The 11,084-nt window shown below is 39.9% G+C and overlaps 1 protein-coding gene across 2 annotated transcripts; it reads right to left on the reverse strand.

The window, feature by feature from the left end:
* Positions 1-451: 451 nt before the first annotated feature.
* Positions 452-10,536, reverse strand: LOC119504118 (V-type proton ATPase subunit C 1-B-like). 2 transcript variants are annotated; one of them, XM_037796192.1, is made up of 13 exons: positions 10,414-10,536; positions 9,999-10,200; positions 9,414-9,481; positions 7,441-7,526; positions 6,797-6,891; positions 5,965-6,056; positions 5,780-5,875; positions 5,611-5,679; positions 3,960-4,052; positions 3,781-3,868; positions 3,595-3,692; positions 3,379-3,508; positions 452-674 (listed from the first exon to the last, which is right to left on the reverse strand). In XM_037796192.1, the coding sequence occupies exons 2-13, from the start codon at positions 10,125-10,127 to the stop codon at positions 585-587; spliced, it is 1,134 nt and encodes a 377-aa protein (XP_037652120.1). In that variant the 5' UTR covers positions 10,128-10,200; positions 10,414-10,536; the 3' UTR covers positions 452-584. The 2 variants fall into 2 exon arrangements, with proteins under 2 accessions (XP_037652120.1, XP_037652121.1); XM_037796193.1 differs by lacking the exons at positions 3,379-3,508; positions 3,595-3,692.
* Positions 10,537-11,084: the final 548 nt, after the last annotated feature.

The raw sequence follows: 11,084 nt of genomic DNA on the forward strand, positions 1-11,084 counted from the left end.
ACTATATAGACTACTCTATTGGTACTTTAACTTAAGTAAAGGATCTGAGTTCACCATAGCATTACATTTAAAAACATTCTGAGCAAATATGAGTTAAAAGAAAAATGATATGTACAGAGTTATGATATGCTTTCCCTTCAGAATATACTGTATAATGCACTAAAAAAAGTACTGGACTGCTGTTGAATAATGTGCATCTGTGCATGAAGAGAGCTGCTGTGCTCACTGAAAATGCTTGAAGCCCCATGCTGACCTTAATATTTACAGTATGTTGTTGCATATTTAAATGGTTCCACAGTTCCACGTGCAGCACATCACAAAGTGTAGTCCAGCTGATACTGCGGTGAAGAGGACCCAAATCCATCTACTGTTCACCTGACAAGATTATTTACACTGCTGCTGTCCAAGGGTCCAGTTATCTCTGGCTCATGAGACATGTTGAAAACCAAGATTAGGATCACTAGACGTGTTTTATTTCAGAGTTGAGGGTCTTAAGGCTCCTGGCTCTCACTGGTCCATTCCACCAGGTGAGCGGCAGGGCCCTCATTGCTTGGTCATTGTGCTGGTCCGCTCTTCGTTGACTGCTAGCTGATCTCCAGCAGATTTGTGTTGACGTGGTAGCAGATATAGGAGAGGTACTCATGCTGACAGATTCCTGGGATGTCACAGTTCACCTGATCGGCAGAGGGAGACAGGAGAAGACGGAAAACACATTTAATCATTGTACTGCAAGAGTATTTGTCTGTGCACCATCGATTCAACAGATTCACCTATGTATTGCAATTTTTTTTTTTACAACTTTTAAATATATTTTTAATGCCAGAATCAATATATTTGCTTAATTTGAGTCTATGCGGAGGTAAAAGGAAGTTACCGCTTTTATTGTTGTAGTCTGAGTATCGTGACGTCATATCCGTACCGTATCCGTCAACCAAAACAAACCGCCGCAAGCCGAAACAAGAAAGTACAAAACGGTGGAGGGTCCACAGGGATACGACCTGCACCCTCACATTTTGAATCCAAAGTGGTAAACAATACACATCCAGTAAAGGATGGAAACACTTTGGGTTTCACACATTGACAGGAAAAGCAGAGCTAGACATCACAGCTAAAGCTGCATGCTAACTCTGTCACGGACAGGAAACGTTATCGTATTGTGGTGAACCCAGCGAAGTTAGCGGAAGTTAGTGGAAGTATACCCGTGCGGCTACGTCTGTTTTTCAAAATAAGGTGTTAACAAAGGGAACTGTATATCCAAAATACATATATGGAAATAAGATTGGGTGGATTATATTCACCAGAAGTATAAAACATTACATGTCCCTTATACATAAATAAATAAATAGAAAATGCCACTACATTGTGAGGGAATTGTCTTTATTCTTTGATTTTTGGGTTGCTGGAAAAAAATCTAATAAATAATTCCTGACAATTACTGATATATTTGACTTCAGGACATCGCTGACTACATACCTGCTGAAAATTAAACATTTTTACTGTATTAATTTAGATTTTTTCCAAAGTAAAAGTCCGCAATAAATCGAATTGCAATACTTAAAAATCGCAATACATACACATCACACCCTGGGTTGATTTACCGAGTTGATCACCACCTTCGGAGGACCGCTTTGCGGGATCTCGTTTGTTAGGGTTAGACAAGCCAGATAAAGAGAAAATACCCTGTTGAACTCGCTTCATAGTACAGGCCTCAGGTCACCAGAAACAGCCCTTTAGATGAATGCTAATGATGCTCTGCGTCTGTTGGATGTGCAAATATTCAACTGTTTTCTAACATATTCCCAACAGCAGCTTTATAAGGCGACGGTGTGTCGGTGTTGTGTTTACAGCTTAGTGTGCTGCCCTGAAGTGGTTAACAGATATAAACTAATGCAGGTTTAAAGGCGCCCTGTGGAGTTTTATTGTCAACAAATAAAAGCTATGTTTACATTCAGTGTTACTCACCAAAAGCCACTGTGTCTACCCTCGAGGTCTAACGAATGTGCACAACGTTGTGAAACCTCAAACTTCTTCCCTACCTCTGATAGCGCATTGCTGTTTTTTTATTAAATTAGTGCCGCCTGTAGATCACTGGAATAGTTTGAAACTATGCATTGGCCAGACTGTGTATTGCGTTATCTGCGTGCATAGCGGGACTCACTCATAAAACACTGCTCCGTAGTGCTACTAGAGGTTTAAAAACACAGGGTAAAAGTAAAAGTACAGAAGTATTATCAGCTAAAGTATCAAAAGTAAAAGTAGGTGTTATATATTTACTGTCATATATATATTTGGATAAGATATATGATACTTCAAATTGGGTTATCTAAGAATTGTGACCAAGATATGTACTGTGGACATTTTACAGTTGAAAAATAACTTGTGAGTGCTCAGTGACAATGTATTGGCATCACTGTTTCTAAATGACCTCAAACATATGTTTGGCTATAGGCTGACACACTATTGTGTCCAGGCAGAAACCTCTAGGGTCTGAAAGGTGAAGCCAATGCTGAAGTGCCTTAAACTTGCATTCTTTCTAACAGCCAGCAGGGGGCAACTCCTCTGGTTGCAAAAAGAAGTCTGATTGTATAGAAGTCTATGAGAAAATGAGCCTACTTCTCACTTGATTTATTACCTCAGTAAACATTGTAAACATGAGTTTATGGTCTCAATCACTAGTTTCAAGTCTTCTTCAAAACAGCATGATGTTCATTTAGTAAATTATGGTCCCATTTAGAGTCAAATAGACCATAAAGCAGGGGATGCTACCTTGTGATTCTGGGAGTTGTATGTGTTTTTGTCTTAAAACTCTAACCCTTTCACCGTGTGTTTTCAGTTCATGAAAGTTAATTTTATCATATTAATCACCTAAAAATATCCTATTCAGCGGTCTGGTTGCAAAAAAACAAGATGGCGAAAGCCAAAACGCCGAACTCGAGGCTTCAAAACCGTAGTCCACAAACCAATGGGTGACGTCACAGTGACTACGTCCACTTCTTATATAAAGTCTATGGTTGTGTCACATTTATCCACGACAGAGTAGAAAAACGGACATTTCCTGCATTCATTTAAAACTCCATTATCACTTTTAATTGGAACTGGCTTAGGTGTCATCATGTGACTGATATTTTACAATTAGGTCACCTGAGTCAGTTCTATAGGCTGATGAAGACTGGGATTGAGAGCTTCGGAAAAAGCTACTAAGTGGACCATGCGTTGACATTGTTTTCTCACACATGCTGATCCCGGGGCCAAGAGTGAACACTCATGCTCAAGAATTTGTACATTGTGTCTTTATGTCTTTTCTTCTGTGCTTTAGATGAAATAATGACATAATTATAAGCAACATTTGAAGCAGTGAAAGCAGATTTGGCCTCTTACATCTGTCTTGCTGCCGGAGGTGGTGGGGTCCAGATGTTTGAACAGGTCGGCGAGTTCTTCCCTCAGTTTCTTTGAACGCTTACTGTCTGTGTGCAGCACAAGAGCCTGATAGTTCACCGGTAGTCCATACCTAGCAAGAGACATCCTCATCATGAGACTACTCACAAGAATATGAATCACATGCCATTTTTTTAAGGGGAAATCACCAGCACTGACCTGAGAACTGATTCAACAAACACCCTCAATGCCTTCAAGTGAATCCAGGCAACAAACACCGAGCTGAAATTCACCTTCAGCCAACGCACAAAGACTCCCTATGGAGGAGGTATTCACATTTATAATATACTATAACATACACTCAAATCCTAAAAGAAACTCTATAGAGCATGATGTTGAACTCACGTATTGTTCTTTCTTGTGAAAACTTTGCTGCCTCATCTCCTGCTGCTGCTTCGCCTCCAGATCAAAGGTATACTCACGCACGATGAACCTGTGTGGATCATAGGCTACACTATGGTAATTGACACAGACAATACAGCTTTGACTTGATGTGGTACTCCCTGGCAATCCGTCCTGCTTACTTGCTCTCCTGGGCTATGGCTTTGAATTCACACACAGCTCTTTTGAAAAGTGTAACTGAGAAAATGGCTCCCTCTCCATCCTCGTACAGCTTCCTGATGGTCACACAAGATATAATGACAGGAAATTAGAGCGACACGTGACAACATGCGACAATTATGCTGTGAAAACAGAGTCACATGAAGACTCATTTGGTTTGTTACACTATTACACACAGTCAGGTGTTGTCAGGCCCTATGACCTCCTCATAAATGTGTTGCAGGTTGTGTGAACCGATCAGGACGGCGACTTTTACTTGTATTTACTATAGCCAGCAAGAGCAACCGTAAGTTAAAACTGGAAATGGAACAAAGGAAAAAGGGGTGTGCCGCATACAGTAAGGTTAACAGAGACATTGTTGACTTTGTCAATAGTCTTGGTACATTCATTAATTCAAAGACCCTGGGGTGACCTTGACCTGGGCTCACCCGGTATAGAGCGTGCGCCCCAGGCTGAATCCTGGAAAGCGGCCCAGGTTTGAACTCGATCCATGGCCCTTTGCTGAGTGTCATTAACCCCCCCCCCCCACTCTTTATTCTCCAGCTGCTCTAATAAAGACAATAAAATCCCTAAAAATGATCTTTATCTTAATTTAAAGGCCTGTATTTTCAATAATCCTGGCTGATTAAACCTCTACTTATGGGTGTAGCTATGATGGGAATCACTAAATTTTGCCATTTCAAAGGGGTCTCTTGACCTCTGACCTCAAGATATGTGAATGAAAATGGGTTCTATGGGTACCCACGAGTCTCCCCTTTACAGACATGTCAACTTTATGATAATCACATGCAGTTGGGGGCAAGTCATAGTCAAGTCAGCACACTGACACACTGACAGCTGTTGTTGCCTGGTGGGCTGCAGATTGCCATGTTATGATTTGAGCATATTTTTTATGTTAAATGCAGTACCTGTGAGGGTTTCTGCACAATATTTGTCATATTTTGTGTTGTTAATTGATTTTCAATAATAAATATACATATACATAAAGCAAGCATATTTGTCCACTCCCATGTTGATAAAAGTAGTAAATACTTGACAAGTCTCCCTTTAAGGTACATTTTGAACAGATAAAAACTGTGCGATTAATCACGATTAACTATTTTAATTGATTGACAGCCCTAATACCAGCATCAACTTTCAAAAGCCCATATTAGTGAGACTCTAAACTGTGATGTAATGCGGAGGAACAGTCAAGACTTGATCTGTTGCTTAAAGCTGGAGGGCTGCTGTACAGGACTCAAATGTGTTTTTCCTGTTTGAAAACAAATTTGGGTTTGACAGCACTTTTTACTTCTTCACTACCAAGCACTTTATTTTTCTTGTAAGTTATGCTACTCAGGTTCTGGCATGATGTCATAAAGCATTCAAATATTTAAAATTTTAGTTGAATACAACTTTTCCTCAGAAAAACAAAACAAAACAAAACATTTCCTTTCCTGCAACTGATCCAAGCTACACGGACTCTTACTTTCTGCCGGTAATGGAACACCTGTGCTTACTTAGCCTGACCTTTTAGATGCTGAGAACAGGTACTCTGAGCTTTTCTGGTGCAAGTCTACCGAGATCAAGTGGAATGGCTTGTCTTACAGCCAAGAGTGCATAAAGAAAGCTCACCTGCTGGACCGCGGAACCACAAACTTTGACAGAGATTCATAGGTCTCCTCCCACTGCCGGTAGCTCCCTCTGTGACCAAAAACACGTAAAGAACAACATATGAATATACACGCACAAACTCTTGTGTTACGCCGTAAAATGAGGGTAGAATAACCTTTGTGTCACCGACCTGGTCACCACTACCAGTAGAGTGGTGAGGTACTCTGAGACCACCAGGTCTTCCTTCTTCACTATGTCATTCAGACTGCGAGTTTGCAAAGTCCCGCTGGAAAGACAGACACTCCAGTTAAACATTTCATAGTTACAGTAATATAATGATGTATTTTTGCTTAATATGTAACTGACGTCACTCACGCTAGTATTTTCTCGAGGCTTTGCAAGCTCGTTTTCACACTGTTGTACGCTGCAGCTCGAGATTTTAATTCCGTCTCCATCTGGGAAACTTCCTGACACACATGACATGTAAACATCAGGAGTACATGTGATTACCTCAAAACTAGTCCGATATAAGAACGCATTAAATATCTTTAAAGAGGACCTATTATGCTTATTTTCAGGTGCATACTTGTGTTTTGGGTTTCTACTAGAACATGTTTACATGCTTTAATGTTCAAAAAACGCTTTACTACGTAAAAAAACCCCGCTAAACTAAGTAGTTTTTTTTGTTGCCTAAGCTTAACCAAGTCGATTTTTTCCTAAACCTAACTAAGTAGTTTTGTTGCCTAAGCCTAACCAAGTTGATATTTTCCTAAACCTTACTAAGTAGTTTTGTTGCCTAGGCCTAACCAGGTCGATCTTTTCCTAAACCTTACTAAGTAGTTTTGTTGCCTGGGCCTAACCAGGTCGATCTTTTCCTAAACCTAACTAAGTAGTTTGTTGCCTAAGCCTAACCAAGTCGATCTTTTCCTAAACCTAACTAAGTAGTTTTATTTTGAAAAGACCGGAGCGGAAATTGACTCATGCGTCACGTGTTGCCGGACATTCGTAGGAAAAAATAGAAACATTTTCTGACTATTTCACAAAGTGCCGTGAGACTTTGTTGGACTTTTGACTGTTTCTTTTGCGTCTCCCGACTTTGTGAATAATAAATTGCAGGAGAACTCCTTTAAGGTGAAGATTATGACTGTAATAACTATATTTACATGTTCTCCTATATGTATATATGCTCATTTTCATGGGTTAGTACCTTGCCGATGATGTCTGCCAGGCTGGAGAGAGGCAGAGCTGTGGGATACTTGGCTTTGTCCCACTGAAACTTAGTGGTGTAGCTCATCAGGTCCACTGAGAAACACACACACAATAAGTCATAACTAGAAACCATCTGGAAACACACACCACCACCACACAGTAGAATACGAGGGTCATTCAGAAAACACAAGCGTGAAAGCACTGTAAAAATGCACACTTTTTAGAAGGAGTCACACACGGCACTACACTCCAGCTCAAAGAGCAAATTGCCAGCGGATAAAAAATACCCCTCAGAGACTTGAGGTAAGCTTTCAGGGGCGACACGACGGCTGTCTGATTCACGCCGTGGTCTGATGGGGAAAGTGATCAGAGACACTGGTTAGCCTGGTTTGTGTTGGGCAGCAGTTACTGCCTTTATGTAAGAGGCTAACACAAGATAAAGGGACCAGTGTAGGCTGTGTTATCTCTGTGGATGTTTGTGTGTATACATGCATTTGGAGCTCGCTTTAAGCAGCTCTGAGTCTCGTTTGCAGCGTGCACATAGCCTGGGGTTTCTACGCACTTACTTAATGAGTTTCTATACGATGTAATTAACACCCTCAGCCATGTGCATCAGCATGTGTGTGTTTGTGTGTGACTCACCTCCATTGGCTAAGGCGTTTTCCAGCACTTTGTCACCGGACTGCTCCATCACCTCCCTCATACACTGATGTGTTTTTTTAATCACACTGAGCAGACAAGCAACGGGAAAAATATCATTAGGGTTTACTCAAGTTAATTATTTAGATATCATTTGAATCATTTATTGGCTCATTTCCTGAAAATCTCTTTCCTTCTAATTCTGGCACTGAGGCCCACAATGAACTATAAATGTCCAATAAGGGTTTTATTTATCCACGTAAAGACCTCTAGCTGAAGAGAGATTCAGAAAACAATGCATCAAACTGAATAAAAACAAGTCTGGGGTAAATTACGATAGGTAGGTAGGTAGGTAGGTCGATAGGTAGGTAAGTAGGTAGACAGGTAGGTAGGTAGTTAGGTAGGTAGACTTTAACACCACAAGATCCCTAGATCACAAAAAACGTGCATCACTCACACAAAAAGATGAGATAGGTACGAAAAACGCTGTATTTACAAATCTCTATATAAATGTACATACCAACTACTACTTTAAACTAGATAAAAAAATTAAAAAAAATACAATAAAATAGAATTAAAGATATATTTCCGTTGTGCAAATTGAAATAAAATGTGCCTTGTGTATTGCCACTCAGACAAAATCCCCTGGTTTGATCTACATTTATGTCGCAAATAGGCCATGACATCCTCACTTACACTGCGTCAGCTCAGATATACCAACAATGAATTTAAAATCAGGAGGGAAAACTAACCGTCAGCTGCCCCTGACCATCAATTAATCATGGTGTGGAGCGCATACAGGCTCACAGTTACAAGTTTTAATTAAGGACAAAGCTGCACATTAAAGGGGAACACCACCCACGTTTTGAATTCCAATATGTTATTTCCATGACCGAGGAAAGTTCAATCAATATTAGTGAACATGAGCTACTCTCTCTCAAAGCCAGAAACCAAAGAAGTCTCAAACTTGTGATGTCATCGGGTAGAAAGTGGAGCTGCTCCATAGACAATGAATGGGAGACTGACTTTGTGTTGTTTTCTTTTTATACCTAAATGAGCTTTATTCTATTGTAGTGTTCTCAGTTGTGAAACAGAAAATGTTCCCATATACTCCGAACGTTCCGCTGGATGCTCTCAGAGTCATCCAGAACATCTCTCCCAATTAATTGTCTATGGAGCAGCTCCACACTTTATACCCCTGTGACATCACAAATTTGAGTTTTAACACTCTAGTTTTTGGATTTGGGAGAGAGTTGTTTATGTTTAATAATATTTTTTGGACAGTCTTAGACTGTAGGAATAACCTATGAATTTTGAAAATGGGTGTAGTTCCCCTTCAAGTTACAAACGTGTAATGAATGATCATTGAGACGCACAGGTTCCATGTGCATCAACATATAGAGAGCTACAGGATGAGTCTTAAAAACAGGAAATGAGTTAGCATTTTAGCACTTCTGGTTCCCTCATTTCGAAGTCAATGAGTTTTTTGAATGGGTCTTTAGTTAGGTCTGTGGCTAACACAAGCTGAAGAGAATTTAACGTTTTTTTCTACAACATAAAATACAACGATAAATACCCCACTCGTGAATTTTACTTTACGTGTCTTAAAAAAGGCGGTTACTAACAAGTGGCTCAATGAGACTACTAAACGTCATCATGCCTACTCATTTATAGCCTAACGTTAGCTTTTTACTTCTGGCAATTGCATTTACATTTCAGAAATCATAAAAGTGGTGTTCATTTGTGAAGATTATCTTGCTGTACAAAACATGTAAGTATCATAAACGTTTGTTTGCCACAGAGTATATTTTCTGCAATAATCTAAAATCCAATGGGATTTTTTCATTGGCTTTTTGTTGAGGGAACCCAGGGTGATGCTAACTTCCTGGTTGGCCTACAAAAAATACGTCATCCCTGGAGCGCTCTGTTGGGCAACATATTCAGTTTGGTTTAATGATTCTTGGACTTTTTATTACCTTTCGGTCAGTGTGTCGAGCCTGGAGAGATCATCCGCCATGCTGAGCAGACTGTCCAGTATTCCCACCTGGGGTCACAGCAGAGACAGCACAGTCAGTGTTACTGTGGCTGGTGATGTATCATGGATTTGACATGGAGCAGTCCTGCATGTATAATGACTTGTGAACGCACTGGCTTTTAAGATTCAGCCTCATATGTCCGCATATGTTATATTCAATACCACACACGTTTCATGTTTGAACTCAAATGACAAACTGCTGTTAAGGTTCCTGGCAGCCGAGGTGAACATTGATCACGTTGAGTGAAATGGGTCGGGTGGAAATTTTGCCTCAAACTGTAGAGAGCAACCTGAGCCTTCATCCCTTCACAGGAGAAGGACACCAAACACCATCATCCTCCTCAACCACACTCTACTGTACTGGTATAAACGCAAAACTAACATACTCTACTCGCTTGTTTGTTTTTAACAATGCTGTTCTCACAACAGGCCCTTCCATATCCGGTCCTTATGTACATATTTAATCCCTATGGTTTGCTTGGCCCCCTCGGGCTCTTTCATTAGGACAGACGATACACAGCCTCACCTTGAGATCTGGAATGGAGAACTTGCAGCAGGAGGCCAGGTTGGTTTTGGCAATGGTGCGCTTGAGTTTCTCTACACTGGTCAAAGTGGTCTTGTCCAGAGGGACAGAAATCAACCATAGGTCTGTCATGACTCCCAGTGCTTCACAAAGAGACCTCCAGGCAAAATCCTCCCCACAAGAACAGGCTTTGGCACCAAATAGACTGTGACCCAGAGCAAACAAACATATAGTAAGATGAACTCCATCATCGAAAGCATATATAGGCTTTAAGATGACTGTTTTTTGTTTATAGTATTCTATTTCTGTTTCCAAGTCATTGAGCATCATATTAACATTGTCCCTTATGGCAACTTGAAGTCAAATAAAAGAAACTACAAAATGAAAAGAAATCATCTTTGAAAGCAAGGATTCTTACCGTCAGGTTATCTTCATGACCGCCCTGTGTCAGTCCCACTGTGAATGTTGGAAAGTCTGAGCAGCAGCTCCACCTGAGACTGGCTGACAGCCGGCCCACTGCCTTCTAGGATCACAAGAAGCTGTTACATAACCTCAGGTGATTTGAGTAGACGTTACCTAAATTAGTTGACTTTCAATTTGCAACTTTGCTGTCACTCTGCATGTTCCTCAAAGTAAAAAAAAAGAGAAAAAAATTAAAGTTTAATTTGTTTAAATATTTATGTATGGGAACAATTTAAAAAAGCCTGCAGCCTAAAACAACATTGGATTTACAATTTACAATAGTCTATGTGTGTGTGAAAGAGCTAGCCTACATTTGCACAGTTAAGAAATGCATAACACACTGATACTTTGTTTGAAATTGAAAACGGCGACAGAAACATTTCTGGCTAACTACATATAGTCAAGTTAAACAGTAGATTAAAGCTATGCTATTCAACAAAGTGTGTAAAATAAATACCTAACCTTTTGTAGTGTTTTATCATTTTTATCAATAATAAAGTTCCGAAAGGAGATTTTTTTTTATATTGTTAGTAATAGTTGTAGTAGTTAGTATAAGTATAATATTGTTTATAATATATATATTATATTACAAACAAATTGCTGTTTTTACTTGTTTAAAACAGTGTT

This window comes from Sebastes umbrosus, chromosome 16 (assembly GCF_015220745.1).
Source record: "Sebastes umbrosus isolate fSebUmb1 chromosome 16, fSebUmb1.pri, whole genome shotgun sequence".
NCBI lineage: Eukaryota > Metazoa > Chordata > Actinopteri > Perciformes > Sebastidae > Sebastes > Sebastes umbrosus.